Source organism: Aptenodytes patagonicus, chromosome 10 (genome assembly GCF_965638725.1).
Source record: "Aptenodytes patagonicus chromosome 10, bAptPat1.pri.cur, whole genome shotgun sequence".
In the NCBI taxonomy this organism is placed as follows: Eukaryota; Metazoa; Chordata; class Aves; order Sphenisciformes; family Spheniscidae; genus Aptenodytes; species Aptenodytes patagonicus.
Window position 1 is genome coordinate 10,719,780 of NC_134958.1, and position 19,497 is coordinate 10,739,276.

The 19,497-nt window shown below is 40.8% G+C and overlaps 1 protein-coding gene across 2 annotated transcripts in view; it reads right to left on the bottom strand.

Moving 5' to 3' along the window:
* The window catches only part of IGF1R (insulin like growth factor 1 receptor), a 198,232-nt gene that overhangs the window by 8,504 nt on the left and 170,231 nt on the right, over positions 1–19,497 (bottom strand). Inside the window, exons 14-20 of one of the 2 annotated variants that reach the window (XM_076347994.1) lie at positions 19,115–19,217; positions 17,643–17,713; positions 15,137–15,366; positions 14,731–14,841; positions 12,510–12,669; positions 10,093–10,222; positions 5,370–5,504 (exon numbers count right to left, since the gene is read on the bottom strand). In XM_076347994.1, coding sequence (XP_076204109.1) covers positions 5,370–5,504; positions 10,093–10,222; positions 12,510–12,669; positions 14,731–14,841; positions 15,137–15,366; positions 17,643–17,713; positions 19,115–19,217 — 940 coding nt within the window. Of the gene's footprint in view, positions 1–5,369; positions 5,505–10,092; positions 10,223–12,509; positions 12,670–14,730; positions 14,842–15,136; positions 15,367–17,642; positions 17,714–19,114; positions 19,221–19,497 lie in introns of both variants that reach the window. The other variant, XM_076347993.1, reaches the window with a different exon arrangement.

A 19,497-nucleotide genomic window follows, 5' to 3' on the forward strand; every position in this document is an offset into this window, starting at 1 on the left:
CTCAGAGGAACACGCTGTGTGCAGGAAGTCACCACTGGCCAAAACTACTACTTTCTGTGCTAGAATAAGAACGGATCTAAAAAAAACACAGAAGAAAAATTTTCCAGTTAAGGTAACGTACTGGAGAATCCTTTACATCTCTGACTTACCTTCCAGCACTGTGACCTGCAGTCCCAGTAAGACGCCCTTTCCTTGCCTGGCCAGCAGCCTGGTCCAGTGGCCAGTCTGCATTCGTTTCCCCACCTCTGCCAGCCTTCCCGTGTAAGGTTAGCCAGGTCGCCTAAACTTTTAGTTTTGATTCCATAAAACAACAATACCATTTTCCTAACTCCCACAGATTTTCAGAAAGTAAGCAAGCAATTCTATTTTATGCTTTGATTAGCTCTCACTGCCTTATGCCCCAGCAGCAGTTTACTAGATCTCTGCATCAGTGTGCGGAATTACTTTACTTTTTAATTAAAAAAACCCCCAAACAACAAAACCGAAGGAACAAAAATTCACTCCTTTTTTGAATAGCACCTAAATCCATCACAGAGTAACGTCCCAATGTCTCCAGTGTCCCTGCTGTAGAACAAACCTTTCAACAGGACTGTCACCGAGCTGGAAAACCCTGGACTCTGAAGCCTGTTGCGGTACATCACTGCCCACAGTGGGGTCCAGAGAGTCTGGGAACCCTGGCCTGAAACAAAACCAAAGCAAAGAAATCCACTCCCCCAGAAACTCGCTCCTTGGGAAATACTGTTGCATTTCTTCACAGGGTGCACTACGTTCTCAGCTGACGTGAACCAGCAAAGAGACAGAAATCTGCTGTATTTGGGATGCAAACACTGCTGAGAGCACTTCAACCAAAACAAAAGCAATCTGAATTGAAGTGCATTTAAAGTCACAAATATTCCTGTTAGAGCTCAGCTGGCACAACTCTGCATGAACAGAAGTCAGCCACCTAAGCACGGCCTTGTGACACCCAAAAAGAAGCTGGCAAAACCAGTCTGTGCTGGGAGAACTCCCTGTGTACTCAATGCTGTATTGTAACAGGCACATACAAACACTGTTAAACTATTGCTTGTTTTTGAGCCCTTAAAAAGTCTTTCAGAGCGAAAGTGAAGCCAAACTATAAAACTGCACTATACCCTCACCCACAAACGAGGAGGAAAGCTTGACACATAAATACATAAAATCCATTTCTGTTACTTCATTGCTGTTTCCTTTCCAGCTGACTGCTGCGTCCCTGAATAGAAGTGTTAGCTGGAGCCAAGAACACTGGATATTCGCTGGCGCTTCGCCCTGAGGCCTAAGGGCAATGCTAAGGAGATACCACAAGCAGCGGAGTAATGCATGTGACATCAGCACAAACAAGGACATGTGATGTTTCTTTTAAGCCATTCCAGATTTAAAAACCCTACACAGTTCCCATAAAAGGATTTTTTTTTTCTTTTTAACTCTGTGGGTTCAAAGGCCTTGTTCACATTATCTTAAACAAAAAAAAACCTTTCCAGCAGACAATAGAAGAATTTACAGGCTGTTAATACAACCTGAGCAGTTTTACAAAGTATGGTTTTGACTGGTGGCAAGTGAGCTCAAGGAAGTTGCAGGCATCATCATGAGATAGAAGAATAGCCACTGTCTTTCCCATGCATTTTTTGCTCAAAGAACTGAGCAGAAACTGAGTTACTTTTTGCACTGAGTAAGAAAATGGAAAGTTACTATAGAAGCTGCCTTCCATTTGAGTGGGTGTACGTTTGTGCTTTGCATCAGACTCGATTTGGTGGGGAAGAGTGAAAGGACATCTCCTATTCTGCTGTTGCTACATGCTGACATTACCTCTGCATAGCAGACCCTGGTTTCTAACTGAGTGCTCGCCAGGAACAAAGGGAAAATCAGCAATGCGTAAATAGTCTAGTCATCTACAATACATGTGGGGGAAGCAATTTTGCTTCAAAAACAGAGTGGAATTCCAGCCTCCACAACTTTTAAAAGCCCCATGGGAACGCACTGTCCGAGAGCTTCAGCTGTAACAAACCTTCTCGCCACGCAGCCATCACCTGATGAACACTGCCATAAGAATGGTAGTACATAAAAGCATAACTTATTACACAGGAAGAGGAGAAAAACAGCAAAGCTCCTCCTGGCACCATCTTATTGAACCATCTGTCTTATTGCATGGTTCTGTCTGTAAAACCATGCAAACTATGCCAAGAGGGTGTAGTATAAACAGAACTGAGTCTTGATTCACCCCGCGTAAGAGTAAAAAGCCTCTAGAAATACCACCCCCTTTGTGCTTAGCCCTTTCACATGGATTTACCGCCTCTCTGAACCACAAGACAACCGCGCCGTAAAAATCCCCCTTTGCACAAGCATCTGATACAACCAAGTTGCAGAACAGAACCTCTCCAGTTCTTCAGGTGTCCTTGGCCTCTGATCCACCTAAAAGCTACTGACTTGTTGCTACCAGGGGTTAGCAAAGCACAGCCACTAACAAGCATTACTAGCATTGCAGTCTTAGGAGAGATGGAACGTCCAAGATTGCTTGCACCACGTAGCATTCGTGCAGGGGGGGCAACAAGAGGCCCTTACGAAAACCACTGCACTGTGGCTAGAGCATGCATGGCTGTGTCAACAGTCACATAATCTGCAAGGTTAAAAATAGTAGATTCTGTGACAGTTGCACCAGGGTTCTTCTCTCTATTCTCATCTACGCTTCCCCACAGCAGTCTACCTCCTCCACCTGTTCTGGAGGTTTTTGTATGCCAGTATACTCCCCTCTCTCTACAGAAAGGTAAATTTGTGTTCTGCCCACAATTTTAGTTGTTTCCAAGTCAAACTAATTTAAAGAAAAAAAAGTATCTCTGCATTTGTAGCCTACCACATGAAATATATAGAAGTGCAGTTCCTGGCTCCCCTTCTCACTTACTTTCACGCAGTACCAAGCACAAGAATTATATTGACTTCCCAGCAGCAGGTGGACTTTGCTTTCTGGAAATCTTGAGTTAATATTAAGTATCACAGACCGGTCAGTCTCCACCAGTGAGAATCTGTACTAAAAAACACCTTCCACCAGCACAGACATAGCAAGAAACTTGTCTTTAAACAGAATCTTTTAGCAACCTCCACAAAAAAGAGGACCCCCTATTTTACAAAGGGTTTCATAAAGCACTTGCGAAAGCAGTTGCCTGAAACATGCTGGGGATGCATGGCAAGATCCATATGCAATTTCAGGGCTCTTTGCAATTCTGTTACAAGCACCTTTCTGTCCATTCAGTAATTTTTCTTGTTACGTCCCTTGCTGAGAAGCAAGTTATCAGACAGCTGGTGAGAGGAGAGGAACTCTGCCTACAGACCAGGTTTCCATGCCTGCCAGCAGGAACACATGTGAGGTTCAAGACTGGCAGCAGTTGTCAGGTTACTGAGCGTTGCACAGCACCTTTACAGAATCTTGGGCTAACGGGATGGAAGACAGGGAAAGAAGTGAAAACATGCATACAAAAAAAAAAGCACCACAGTAACACAAAATAGGTTCTCTGAATGCCAAATGCATGTGCATGGAACAAAGGTGAAGATTATTCTGGAGCTTCCTACTGTTACTCCTACAACAGCCTATTTGAATTTCAGCAGACTTGGGTGTCTGTCCTAATACAAAGACAAAACAAGCTGAAAGGGAGCTAAAGCAAGTCACAATAAGCTTCCAAGGTCAACACATTCAGGTTTTTGTTTTTGTTTTTCTTCATTTTGGACAGAGTCAGGATGTTTTGTACACAACTGTATCACCAAAAAAAAGACACCACTAAACTGGATGTGCCTTAGTTCTGAGTTCAGCCCTGTTCCTTGTTCTGATGGACAGAAGTGGCTAAATTCAAAGGAAGATTTTTTTATTCTGCACCTCTGCAATGTCAGACTAATGCCTTGGTGGCCGTAACTAATGTGTGAACAGCTTCTTCATTAAAATCAGCACAAAAAAGGCCTTTGATGTTACACACTGGTGCAAAGATTTGCTCTGCCAGACATTAACCAAATTCTCCCAGCTTGCAAGCCAGTTACCCTGAAAGTGGATTCATCCAGTAGCAACACCCAGCAAGCAGAGCATTATCTCGGAGGAGGAGGAAGAACAACGGGTCGGATGGGCTGCAGTAAAGAGAGCTTCTTGCTGTGACTCCTCTCTCGTCCCCCTGTTCATACCACACATGCCCCAGGTTAATGGGGAATTTCTAACGCTGAATCTCTTGCTGAGCACGTTCTCACTGTAGAGGTATTTTTACTCCTATGGACTCGGGGAGCTGACCCCTTCACACACCCTGTTCTTCCCCCATTTCTGCCTACTCCCCCCCCCTCCATTGCACAGCTCTGACCGTGTTAAACAATCTGAGTGCCAGAAATTCTCCACAGCATCGTGGAAGGGAAAGAATGTGAAACTGAGGAATCACATGGCAGCTACACCTCCCCCTGCATATACCACCCACCCCCCTCAAACAACAAAACAACACTGCCTGTCATCTGAAACCAAAGCCAGCACTCCAGCCAAAAAAGCTCTTTTCCTAAGAATCCCAAGCAGCTGAGGCCCTTAAGTGATTGTATCCCTTCTGTGGGCCTCCAACAAATTTCAATAACTGCAAGATGCAGTATTTCCTTCCCAAAAGCCAGTTCGGGAAGTATATCAAAGTAGTAAAGTCTGAACAACTGAAACTGCTGTACACAAAAGCCAGAAGAAGTATTTCAGCAATGTAAAGCTAAAAACTGAAGCCTGCTGCATTGCACACCCTCCTTTGCTGCAAGGCTTTGTATTGATTCTAGGGGTAGGCAGAGGTTTTTCTGCGTACTTCTTTCTGTGCTTATAGGAAAGGAAACTGTTAGCAGGGGAGATTTGTTTATCTCAATGTGATGAGCACTGTGACTGAAATAGCAGATCCAACGCTGCTTCAGACAAAGGAACGATACGTTCATCTGTATGCTGAACTAAAAAGTTGAATTCCACAGTTTATGCACAATACCTTTCAGCTCATCCTATACTCTTTTTTCTCTTTATGCTCAACAGAATTACTTTAAGCAGAAGAGATAAGATTAAGGCACAAAGTCTTCTGCTGTATCAAATGTCACTTATGAGCTTTTATCAAGTCTAATTTTATTCAGGAACACGAAGATTGGGTTTTGTTTCCTTATTAGATGAGATAGCCTGAAGTGAGATCCTGGCCACAAGCAAAGTTGTTTTCTGGTATGTCTAACTACTATAAAATACTAGATTGACAGAGACTGTTCAAGCAGCACCTCACATTACTATCACTCTTTAATAACCCCTCCTGATAGGGCAGAAGTGGACATTGAAGGGATTAGGAAGAATAAACTGTGCACTGAGAACAGCGGTAACTGTTGAAACTTACAGCATATCAGGACAATTGTCTGGTTTTTCCAGCAGACCTCCTTCCATCACAAAGCGGAGCACTTGTTCATTGGTCATGCCTTGGTATGGCTGCTCTGCTAACGTTGCAATCTCCCAAAGTACAACACCGAAAGACCTGGAAAATAAATCAGAACTTTAGAAAGCCGAGCAATCTTTATAAGGATATTTTTCTTCGATGATGCTGAGCAGGTAGGTGTCCATGGGTATTTTCTTTTACCAAAAAATTGCAATTGCTCAAAAAGTATGCAACTATGGCGACAGCCACATCACCTAGCATAAGAGACTGTTGACTTCAAACACCTCTAGTCAATGGTGAGAAACAGGCTCCCAGTCCTGAATGACTCTTCAGAATGGCCTCTGTAAGAAGAGACTGGTAATACTACATCTCCATTTTTCACACTATAATCTACAGCTCAGAGCTGGTCGTGATTATGATCATTCAGTGGTCCAACATTACTTGGTTACACCGGTTCTGTACAGGTCAATCAGTAAAAAAGCCACCACAAGCTCATTGCTCCTCCATCTCAGAGGAGATTTAAGCTGTGAGCTTGCCTGGAGAATCAGCTCGCACCTCATCTCCCTTTCCCATGGCTTTTGAGTTCAGCCTTTAGGCACGCTGCAAGGTGGGAAGAACATGGAGAGGGGAAGAGGAAAGATGCAGGTAAGGAAAAAAAAAAATTTAAAAATTCTGTTTCTGTCTCTGCGCTTCCTGTACAGAGGACCTCAGGCTGGATAGAAACCTGATCATTAAAGTCTGCAAAAAAACCCGTGTGTGGCTGGGTGCAGGGAATCAAACCTCCTAAGCAGGTGGTTGCAGCGGCTGGTTATTTAAAGTGAGCTTGACAAGCCCTCCTGAAAGCCACAGAGATAGCAAGGAAAAAATCTGTACATTTAAAAAACTAAACTCAAAATCTTCATGTAACGTCTCAGGTACTCCTGATAGCAGTTGAGAAGGCAGTAACGCAGAACTGTAAGCTCTCATTCAGTGCAAGCTGCTCTTCATCAGAAATACTTGAGTTGCACAAATCTGATTTAAAAGCTGCATTTTTCCCTTACCGCTCTAGCAAGCCAAGAGCTAGACAGCAAATGCACACCACCACACCTGTGCATCTCATCTGCCTTACCACTAAAAGAAAGCAAACAAACCAACCTCTATTCCCTAGGCACATAAAACACTTCGTGGGTAATATTTTCCATTTATCCCTCTGCTTTGGTTTCTTCCACATGCTAAGTCAAAGGTGCAAAGTAAGGATCAAGGCATTCGACATACAGCAGCAAGTAACAAGACCCATTTTTGAAAAAGACATGGATGAAATGTGAATGTTCTCCAGCTTCTTGTACCAAGACCCTAATTTGCTGCTTCAGCAGCAAAACATTTAAGCCCCCAGGAGAAACTCAGTAACCCCTTTTGGAACATGTATGTAACTACGTTCTTGAAACAGAGCTTCTAGCTCCTTCCAACTAACTACAAAGGACAGCAGAAGTGAAAAAAGAAGTCTGTCTAATAATAGGAATTGATTACTGGTGAAGAAAGATAAGTGTAGTTATGTAATTGGGTGGTTTGGATGTAAGTATTGACACTTTCTAAAAATATCTCCATTTAAATTTAGTTTATTGAGCAGATATGGCTCAAATTGTCTGCCCTGCACTGAAGAGTCATCTACTTTTAGAGCTGCTGTGCAAAGAAAGAAAATCTAGATGCTGTCTTGCCTTCTGTGGCTAAAATGCTGAGTCAAGCTTAGAGAAAAAAAAGCGTCGTTTCAATAGGGTATTGTTGTCAAAACAGGAGTCCAGTATTATTAGCCGGTTATGGTAGAGTGGTTTTATCTTTCAGTTATCCACTGTATCTAAAATGGTTTGCATCTGGAGCCAGAAGCTACAAACAGACTTGCAATTGTTTGCCTTTCAGGGGAGGCAGGGACAGAGGGTCAACTCAACATTTTTGTGCCTTTGAAGCTACTTTGATCACTGCAGGAATAATGAGAACAAGTCTTGTGCACCTACTAGTCAGATTATCATAACAAATAAACTTACGTTGCTCCTTCAAGGCAACTACCAGCTCTGAAAGAATGCAAGATGCTGAAGACTTATTTATAGAAATACACCCTCACCCTGAACAGTATTACATTAATTTTTAAATGTTCTCCTTCCCTAACTACAACAAAAACAGTCTTGTCTAATTACCTCATTCTTCAGTCTGAAAAGCAATAAAAGAATGAATTGCTAAAATAAAGCTCCACCCTTCAAAACCTCCAGACACTCTTTTTGCAGTTTGCCTTTTCACCTTACAGTTTATAAATCTTGGACTCTGACCACTCACACAGTTTTGTCTTTTTGACATTCTGGCTTCTAAAACTTATCTCGAAGAACACGGAACCAGATGTCACAAAATCCTACCAAAAAGGCAGGAAAAACAATCTCAACATTTTTTACTGTTTGATGAAAATAAATGGCCCCCAAAACAGCCAAGCTACACGGTTTACACAAAGCAACTTCAAAATCCGAACCAATACAAGGAGTCAGGATATTTTTCCTGGCATGAAGAGACCTTCAATGTATAGTTTTTTGTCTAAAAGTTACTGAGAAGTAAATCAGAATGATCCTTTTAGCCATTAGCAGATCAAGTAGATAGACACTATTTCATGACAGTGATAAGTCAAGCTCCACTACATTTGGAATTCAGACTGAAATTTCTGAATCTATAGCCACACGTGGATACATGTGGCAAACGCAAATGTATAGGTGTTCTAAACAAACAGCATATTCCTCGTGTTGAACCAGGTTTTTTGTACCTCAAGATAGTATACCTATGTGAACCAAATTTCAGAATAAGTCACTTCTAGCAATTAAGATGACAAACCATCCCAAGGAGGAACTGTCTGAAATACTGATGAGAGCTGTGGACCTCCTCTCCATAAAGCAACTTTTTTCCTCTCTATGCTTTCAAGTAAAAATCTGTCAGATTTTACTCCTTCTCTTAAGTTATCCAACCTTATAATCAGTAAGCTACTTTCCTTGATGTGACTTCTGGCTAGGATATTTCGCTCAGACTATCCCACTGATAAACTGCAGTATTGTTTGCTCAACCCTGCTTTTGGACTGCATGACCGATGAATGCCAAATCTTGTTAACATTGAAGGGAGAACTCACATACCTCCTGCAACAACTAAAGTACTAATTTACTTCTGACACTTGATTTGGCATCACATCTGTGGTTTGGTTTTTTTGTGTTTTTGGTTTTTTTGTGGGTTTGGTGGTTTTTTTTGAGTTATGTTTAAACAATTATGTCACTTAACAGCTATAGGTTAAAAGGAAAGCGTGTATGGAACAACTGCAGTACATCATCGAAGCTGAACAACTGATCCGCTGTAGCTCGCTTTTGATACAATGGCTGGAGTTGATGGCTGGACTTAAAAGTTACTGTTGTACGGTAAGAATGGGCAGGTCTGCCAGCTCTTCACTCCAGGCTCATTCAGTTCTACATCGGAGATTTTCTAGTGATATATTCCAAATTTCTGTCTACTTTGTGAAGCCATTACAAGTCCCAAAATTCTTTTACTGCAGGGGGAGTGCCAAAAGCATGCCTGTGCTGCTCCATTAGATAAATGGTTGATACAGGGCTTCCCCTTCAACTCAAAGTGGTTATTTTCATCTACTTCCAAGTTTGAGGGTTACTGGATTCATAAATAAGTTACTAGCCATATGCAAAACATTTTAAGCAACATTCTGGTGCTTTGCTTTTTCACTCGCAATTCCTCTTATGAACTTTTCACTCAAAGCTGGTGCTGTGGACTACAGTCCACCGACTCCAAAATCCTCAAGCTGTTTAAAGAAAATGCAGTTTACTACTAAAATACCATTCCTACTGACTTCTAGACATTTGCAGGCAATCAGCTGCCAATTCTGTAACAGATCAGCAGTAAAAACATCTTGTTAGGAAGGCAGAGAAACCATAAAAGACAGTAGAGGTTTTGCCAGTACACGTTCATCTTCTGCCAAGTCCTCCCCACCTATCTGCAGAAGTTTGGTGTGCGGTGGGGAATTGTTCCAGAGTATTATTTCTTCTAAGAGGTATATTTTGAAATTTCCTGAATGCCTCTATAAATAACTTCACAGATACAGCAACTAGGCAATGTGCTTTTAAAGAAAAACCTATTTCTGCATCTTGCGGTATATAAAACAAGCAAACAAAGCTCCAAATGGAGAAGGATATACACAAGGGAGAACTCCCAAGAAAAAACCTGCTAGTGTACACAAACCGTCTGCGGGAAAGTAGAGTTATTTACACAGAAGGTTTTGATAGAAAAGCAGGTCAGCACTATGAACCTTTCTATATTCTTGGCAACTTTTAATGCTTTTCTTGAAGGAAGGCAATTTGAAAAATGACAACTTGCTCTTCCAGGTGAAGGTAATGTTTTTCACTGCACAACTGATTTTACAACCCACAGCAGGAAACATGCTGCCACCTCCAGTTTTGGAAATCCATTTAATTCTGCTCTCTCTGAGAGCAGAATCTAACCTCACGAGTTCTTGATTTTGCAATGGAAATATGAAATATAAAGCAGAATGCTTCACAGTGGAAAAAGAGAGTTACCTTTGAAGAGACAGGAGAAGCAGTATACTTAGTTAAGTCTACTAAAACAAGAAAAGAGGCTAGAAAGAAGAGGGGCTAAAATAGTTTTTCAGAGCCCCTTTTGTGTTACCAGACATCGGAGTGCGTTGTGAAGACTCCATCTTTCAGTGATTCTGGGGACATCCAGCGGACAGGCAGCAAACCTTTCCCTCCTTTACGATAATAATCTGTCTCGTAGATATCTCTTGTCATGCCAAAATCTAGAAGGTATAAATGTTTTGAGTTTGCACGATAAAATGATGAACATTTCCCCTTACTACAAGCCATTGTAGCCAGCAGAGAATCACAGTTTGGTGCAAAGAATCTGCAATTTGTTACCACGACACTTTACTTTGCAGGCACTTTACCTGCTGCCTTAGGGCTGGTTAGCTTCCTTCCCAGCAAAACCAACAGACATTTTTACCATTGACTTCAGTGGGTGAGAAGTCTGAATGATTTAAATACGTTAATATGAAAAGTTCCAGGATTTACACTCAAGCCTTGCAGTAAGCTAAATCTTCTGAAGGTCATACAATTCACTAATCTGTTCTCTAAATTCAATGATTTTCTTTTCTTTTTAAAGAGTGTAAAGAGCTCCTTTAGTACTTAGTACTATTGTCTTTAATTAAAGAATCTCACATGTTGAGGGAAATGCTTCTCTCTCATTTTTTTTCCCTCTGTCCAAAGGTAATTTCTAGTTCCTGTATAATATTCCATCTAAAATGCTACAGAGGATTAAGCTATTCATTTATGACTAACACAGACCAGTATTAAAGACATACTTTGGATTATACGCATGTTCTTAGCTGTAAATATGTAAACATTTGCAAGACTTGGATCTAACAACACTCATCTCCTGACTGTAACTCAGACTTATTCCAGAATTTTTTTCTCTACAATCAGCTTGATGCACACAAAACCGCTGGGTCTTGGACTAGCCTATTTAAACCAGTAACTATATTTTCAGACACTAACCAAAAAGTTAATAAATCAAGTGGCATCAAATCTCTTAATAATATTAAATGCTGTCTGCTAACACAGCAGACCTAGGGCAAAATCCATTTTATCAATACAGACCTGTAGTTGCCCCTTTTTTTCTGGGAAAAGTGGAGTGAAAAGAGGACAGAATTCCTCCACTTCTCACAGTTGTTATTACCAGTCTATGGATGTCACTATTACCAGGCTTGGATGACTGACTGACCACTGATCCTTCTCGTTCCTTGCCTGCTAGGGACACTGGTACCCTCAGTGATTATGACTAAAATGTCCATCTGTGCAGCTATTCCATCACTCCCACACACCAGGGTGACTTTATCCTGGCTGAATGGAAAATTCTTTAAAAATGTAATGCAAAGAAGAAACAGATATGCAACGAGCATAGGACAGTGTAGCATAAAGCTCCTCCTCTGAGATCTAAACAGTCTGAGTTGGAGTGTTCCAGTCAAGATGCTCCTAAACTGTTTCTACATGAAGGGATTTTCAATACTGGTACACAAATGAGAGCAGTGCAGCATATTTCACGAAATGCTTTCAGGGTAACCATGTACCATGTTAAAGGGAAGAAATGCACCATCTTCAGTTCAAAGAATTGTAAAACATCCTGGTGGGGGGGAAGAGGAATGAGAAAACTGGAATGGGAAGGATTCAGGCTGACTTCCCCCAAACCTGCAGAAAATGCACAAAATCCCCCAAAGATCTTATTTCCTAATTAACTGACTCAAAATGAAATAATTTTTTCTTTCTCCCAAATGACAGGATTACTTACACAAATTATCAAAATAGCTGAGTTAAGCTCAGAGAAAAAGAATCAGTTTCCTAGAGCAGAAGGCTGTTGCTATACATGTTATTTTAATGCGCACAACTCAAAAACAGCCAAAAGCTTAAAATCACCCTCTCTGGAGAGAAGTCTGAAAAAACTCATCTGACACCATTTTGGAGGGATGGTGAAGGGAAAAAAAAAAGTGGCGTTCTAACAGCAGAGCAGAGGAAAAGCCATTCTGTTGTCTGCAAAGCAGAACTCCAGTTCAGACTGGAAAGCATCCAGCTGAAGTCAAGCCTTACATTCCACTTCCAAATCAGATATACTTTAAAATAATCCTAAAATTCTTATTCTTGAATCAATAAACAGGAGGTGGAATTATTTTTGGTCATTAACAGAAAAGCGAATGACACACCAGTGGTAACTACACCATCCACCCAGGGGTCTGCAGCATCTGCACCTCAAATCACTGCTTCACTAGCTCTTTTTAAACCCACACGCTATACTATTTCCTCACTGGAACAACAGCAAGTAGAGGTATTTCAAGAGTTTCAACTCAATGTTGGCTGCTCACAGGTCTTAAATCACAGCAAGGCTTCCTAAGGAACATATTTCTTTCTGCAGAAATTTAAACTAGAGCTAAGTTTTAAACGGCCTTTCAAACAGCTTTCAAAAAAATAAAATGCCTTCTAAGATGCTGATTTTTCAGGATGATGTTTTTCATTTGTGTAAAAGTCAAGAAAGCGCACCTCCAATTTTCACTGTGAAGTCTTCTGCCACCATGCAGTTTCTCGCAGCAAGATCTCTGTGAACAAATTTGTTGGCGTTGAGGTATGCCATCCCATCAGCAATCTCTCCTGCCATCTGAATCATTTTCTTCAGAGTTGGAGGTGCCTGGCCAGGATTATTCTAAACAAGATTAAGGAGATAGAACAGGTAAGGGGGGGAAAAAAAGAGTAACTATTTCTACATCAAACTGCAACATACTATTTTTTGAAAAAAAAAATTTTTTTAAAATAAAAATCACATTATCACAATTCAGCCTGACATGATCCAGACTAAACAGAAACTCATGATTATGTACACCATAGCATCTGCTTAGTGACCAAACTGGTCATATCAAGCTGGGTTACAAACAGAACTCCCACATAGCTTTTAGGCCACTTCATTTTGGGGAATACAAGCCAGAAAGACTTCTTGGTATAAGGATGTTATCTTATATCTATGGAGTTTAAATGTCCATCCTTCTGCCACACAAGTTCTGAGATACAAAGCAGACGGCTTATTTTAAAGATTTCTACTGTTTCACTATCTTCACAAACAACCAGAAGATGTGAAATGATTTCATTTCCTGTTCCCCAGTTGTCCATAACCACGTCTCTTGAATTACTTCAATTTGTAAATAGGAGAAAAGCTTATGGGACAATTTCTTCTGAAGCAAATTCACTCCTTAGCATCCATGGATAAATGGCTTCTGCCATTCTCAATCTCATGGATGAAGGAGTTCAGGTATTCATATGCAATCAGTTAAGTCACACCATCCCTTATCAGTATGAATTTGCCTAAGCTTTACACCCCTTGGATAATCATCACTGACAGAGTAACCAAAACTAGAGCCTCGTATACTGAATTCTGCTAATGACAAAGATTGTAAAGCACACAGATCAAGTCACTGAACTTTATCACATCCCCATCCAGAGATTAAATGGTCCCTTACCCACCTTCCATGGGAAGTGTTCATGTCCAGTCCCATCATCACTTTCAAACTGTGCTACTTTGTGTTGACATAATGAGCCATACCCACTACTCCCAGGCTCCCAAAGAGCTGAATGCAACATACCCTATGGGAGCCAAGAAGGTATAACCAGGAAAGCCCAGAAGGACCAATGTGAGTTGAATCCCCAGGAGAAAGAGATAGGTATGGGAGCTGCATGGTTAAATTATCAGTAAAGCCAGTGATCAGGCAAGCCCTCCATCCACACCTTATTGAAGCATCCTGCCTTCCTCCTCATACAGGTCCTCAGAAGACTTCACTCAACTCTTTACATGGCACATCAAGGAAGACAAGGAATTTAGGCACAGGCCTATCACAGACTGCTTTGGAGAGCACCAGCATACAAGACAGAAAAGCCCGGTACAGAACTCATCATTTTGGTAATTTCTATATAATGTCACTGTCCCTTTTTATGAAGTTCGTTGAATTCAACCAAAACTATTTAATATAACCTGAAACATTATCATAAATGCTAGTCAAGCCCTTAGTCCAGAGTCCTACTGGTATTTTCTGAATCCTGTATTCAGTATGATTATTTTCTGTATCCAATCACTTAAGCTACATGCAATGCCCACCATTTATACCATATTCATTCTCTTGTGCACATATTGTGCTCATGTTCCGTTCCTTTATTCTCATCAGAATTTATAGATCAAGGGCAAAAGCTGCTGAGCTCATTTTCTACATAGCCTACTATGATTTCAGCTGCAAGTGACCTATGTGTCATCTTTATTTTTCAGACCCTGTATGGTATGTGGCAATTTTAGCTGTTAGACTGGTTGTCTACATATTGGAGTATGCATTAGCTAAGATACTAGATTTTTAGTTTCCAGCAGAGGCAACAGGCAGGTTATACAACATGAAACAACTATCCTAACACACATGCTTCAACTAGCTAATTTTCTGTTTAAAATCTTGACGAGCAATTAGATTAGACAAGAGATTTAGTTCAAATCTGGAAAACAGGACTCAGTAATACAAGAAGGGACCTATTCCATACAGTACACTGGGCTATTTGCAATAGCTACCTCATGAAAAATGGTGTTGCAGATCACAGAGCAGCTCATGTTTTGTTCTTAGAGCTTAAGGAGAAGGGCAAGAAAGGCTAATTGCCTGCTGCTTCCAACGTGACGCTGTTTCGTTCAAGATGATTCTAACTGAAGAAATAAAAAAACATCCAGCAACTCGTGACTCACCTCTGTGTCTGGCCTCAATGATCTCAGGTAACTTTTGAGGTCCCCACGTGTCATCAGCTCCATGATAACCAGCGTAGGCTGGCCCTGAGAAACAACACCAAGCAGCCGAACCTGGAAGAGGAAAACCAAACATTCAGTTACAAATACAGCTAATTGAACTGTAGTAATAATTTATTCATGTCGATACATAGCCCCAAACACCCGTGAGCCTGTGGGAAAGGTCGGAAGGTAGATTTGGTTCCACTCTCTTGACTCCTGTTTAAAAACAATATTATAAAGCTGTGCAGAGTTGAAGCTAAAATCCCAAATTCCCACTTCAGTCAGTGAAGACATGCCCTGAACACCCTCATGCCAGTAAGCACCACGGCTGTACGAATCACAGCGTTGTTACATTTTCATGACTTACAACATGGTGACAATTGAACTCCTTCATCACTGAGGCCTCATTTAAGAACTCTATCCTCTCACGCATGCTTGCAGACTCATTGACAGTCTTGATGGCCACCCTGGTCTCCGGCTCATCCTTCACCACTCCCTTGGCTATTCCCTCATACACCATTCCAAAGGAGCCTTGCCCAAGCTCCCGACACATGGTGATCTTCTCACGGGGCACCTCCCATTCGTCTGGAACATACACTGAGGAGAGAAAGAACAGGCTGTGATGTTCCACTTCTGCAAGTGGTGCGATCACACACTGCTTTATGATACCAACTGCTCAAACGGTTTTGCTGTAAACACCACTAGACACAATGCTGAGACCTTGCACAATGTATGCAAATAGTCCATGATCTTTCCCATAGAGAGATATGTAGATGCTTGGCATACAAATAAATCTTAAAGAAATGTGTAGATGGACTTGAAGGGGCCTCACTACGGTACTGACATAATGGGATAGAAATAAGGAACCTCAAAGCACAAAACCAGGGTGGGAAGAGGCTTGAATCAATACTTCAGGCTTGAGCTCTTCTTGGGATCCTTGGTTTTCTAATTCTTCCAGACAGCATCAAACATACTTGATCATCTGTATCAGTTTAGTGTCTGCTGTATTCTCTATTAACAGATTGATTTTATGACTAGAGGGAAACACTCTCTGATCTAGTAGGCTCTTTGCATGAAACTATTCTGATCACTTGCACACACACTGTTGCACCAGTAAAGGCAGAACTTGCTGCTGCAAGTCTTTGATCTGAGGCAGAAGAGAGATCTCAGAAGGTGACTGCCAGGAGGGAGGACTGCCTCAGGCAAGAGGACATCTGAGTAGTCACTGATGCTGCTGCCTATCAGTCACCAAGGAGGGGACAGTTGTGTCACACGCTCTGGCTGGATGAAATGACAGGATGCAAAAATAGAGGATTATAGCATGAACACTGACAGACCTTTAACCCTAATGGTACTGCTATAAAAAAAAATAACAGTAAAAGAGTCTGCTGCCACTGTGGCTAAACCCATTAGCCTCCTGGGGGCTTTTGGAAACACTATTCCAGCAAGAAGTCTACAGTAGTAGCACCAAACTAAACCATAAACAGAAGAACTGACGCCTCAAGGAAATTCGTCTGATGTTCTGATTTCCTCCTGCACTTGAAGAGCTCCACATGTACAGAATCCGTACAGTATGGGCACATGCTCATTACAGACCACCACACCTCTGTGTGTGTGTGTGTGGAAATAAATTAATTATCTAGCAGTAGGGTTCCAGTGGGAACCTTGTTGCTTTTTGTATTTTTTTTTTTTTTTTTTTAAAAGCAATTCATTTAGCCAGAAAGCTGCATTTCCAGAGTTCTCCATTTCATAGCAATCTCAGTACATGGGCTTTCTGGAGATGCAGAGCTGAGGATCCCTGGACTGTCAGGCTCATTCAGCTCCTGCTGCTGCTCAGGGACAGCCAACACAAGAACTGGCAAGTTCATCTACACCATTAGCAGGCACAACCTCCTGCGATGGTGAAGTAGAGGAAAATAATACAGGCATACAGAAAGCAAAACCATAAAGAGCACGCTGTTCTAGGAACAGCAATTTTGTTTTAAAGAATTTTTATTTCTTGGATGGTTTTAAAGACTTGAGCGTTATCCACATTATGTCTCCCACAGAAAATTGTAAGAAATTAAAGATGCACCCCAAAACTCCACACCTGACTTCAGAACTACAATTATTTCACTCTGTTAGCAGAGCACTCAACACAAGTATACCAGCTGGGATCTAAACACTGCCACAGTCTAATACCTCTAAATATTGTCATTGCCAAATAGATACATCAGTCACAAATAAATTAGGTCAATTTGAAACTAGCTTTAAAAAACGTTTTGCCAGCTAGAGAAAAACAGGCTTATCTACACTCCAGATATTAAGAGAAACAAATATGGATTACACTGAACATCCATGCTCATTCTAACACAAAATTTCTGCATGTGATATGTCTGGAAGCCCACAATATTGCTTTTCTCTTTCTTTAACCGTGAAAAGTTGTAGGAGAGTTTTATTGGGATGGGAAGTGAGGAGACAGTATTATTTTCTGTTAAATGTTACTATTTTCCATGTGAGAAGTCCATAGAAACAAGCAGTGGGTTTGTTCCGATAGGTCAGAATAGGGCTTAAAAGGGCAAACATGAAAGACGATGAATTCATGAATTCTTCTTTCATTCCAGTGAAAACATCACTGGATGAGTAGATGATAGTCTGAAAGTGAAACTAATGCATCCAAATTTGCCTCAGCTGAATAAACTACAGAAAAATTTCAAAAACTCCCCAGTTTCAATAGACAGGTGACATTTATGTATTATCAATGACGGATTCTGTGGCTGTGCTAATAAAATGAAGAGAGAAAACGGTTTTACCACATCCTTTTTAGAGTTTTCAGTCAGACACGAACAGAATATATGAAAGTAAAAGCATCAGAAGTGTAAGGCCACACTTACCATCTGAAGCACTGAAGTACTCGGGGTTCACAGAAGCATAAAGTACTCCATTGCCCAGTCTGTCACTGTTCCTGTTGAAATATTTTTTTTTCTGTTTTAATCTTTAAACCTAAGTAAATTTCAGACCACCTCTTCTACAGCTTTTCCACCGTTTGCTCAACCACAGAATATTATTTACTGTACGTGAAGAGCTTTTTGGACAAAGGGGACAAACCAAGTTCTTATTCTACCTCACATAATCAATGGGAAAACAGCCCTGAACAGCTTTCCCAGGAAACCTGCAGTGGTCTTTATACCAAATCGGCACCAAAAAAGCATAAACACAAGGTACTTTTAGCTGCTGGCTAAACTTCCTCTAAGAAAGGCAGCTGTATGGCAATATACCCAGGAGACCTGTGGCTGAGAACATACTTTAACATCACCTGCTCTACTGTGGGAAAGAAGTGATCTAGCAAAGGACAAGACTGCTTTTAATGGGGAATTCCATTCAACTACTTTATAAGTGTTTCTACTATTTTATTTAAAAAAAAACCTCACACACACTGCCCCTCCCCCCAGATTTTACTGGGGTGATTTTCAGAATAAGACATTTATTCAGCACTGTGAGAGCTCTTGCAGGAGGCAGGCTGTAGAAATAAAATTATCAATCAGACATCAGAAAATCAAAGACAAAACATTCTTGTGGGCTAGAACAACATTTTAAAGAAGGATGAGTTATCAGGCATTTCACCTAGGAGAGCCCAAGGGAAGGCCAAGCAGGTACTGTACTTCACTAGGTAAAAAAGCCCTTTCTGGAGTGCTTGAGGAGAACTGGTACTACTGTCTGCACACAAATGAATTAGAGCTGGAAATAATGGGATACTCAATGAGCATAATTTATATGAATGTAATAAAAAACCTCCCTATTTAGAAAGTTGCAAGGCTGAACATTTGCACTGACTTCCATTAAGTTCTCATTATGTATTTCAATTAAATAAAAAACATAAATCACTAGTTACAAAAAACAAAACTGAAAAAAACAAATAAATAGAACAGTTCCCTGGACTGTTCAGGATGTAATTTTTTAAGTGGATATAAAGACTTCAAAAAACCTCTAGAATTTGCAAGAAATCAAATTAACCTAAACTGAACTAAGTTTTCATGATTTATATTGACCCATATTTCAGTAAAAGCTTCTGATTATATAGGTTCAGTGTCTGCCATCATTGTCCCAGTGGATAAGTTCCTGACAACCCTTCCTCTTACCTCTCAAACATGATACTGTAATGAAAAGCCTCTTCATATCTCAAGCAGCAGCCAGATGCTTGCTGCTAACTCTAAACCACCTCCTTTTACACACCAACAAGACAGAATCTAGCTTCTTGAGTCCTCTGAATGCCATTTCCCTTTTTAATTTCTAACTTGCTCCATGGGCAGATTTGAAAATAAACATTCCCCTCCTGCAGTTTTAACCACAAGCATATACAACTCACCTCTTTTTGTTAAAGACGTACAGCATTATCAGTAAACCCCCAATGATGAGCAGGAAAGCAATAGGGAGCACAATTATCAAGTGCAGGAAGTTTCCATAGTTTGCTGCTGCAACCAACAAGAAAACAATTGTATCAGGGTTTCTATAAAATCTCCATTAACAAAGAAACATTCAAAACCCACTCAGTATATTTCCATACAGGGAAGAAATTGAAGTACTCATTTTCTTGTCTGACGTGGAAAAATGTACTCAGAAACACTCCCTAACTGCAGATGAGTGGAACAAGAAAACAGACAGTGAAAAGCATTAATTTTGTACAGAACAGTGTCTGTCTGGGGTTTGTTTTCACAAGTTATACTTAAGGACTTACATTCCTCAGTGAAC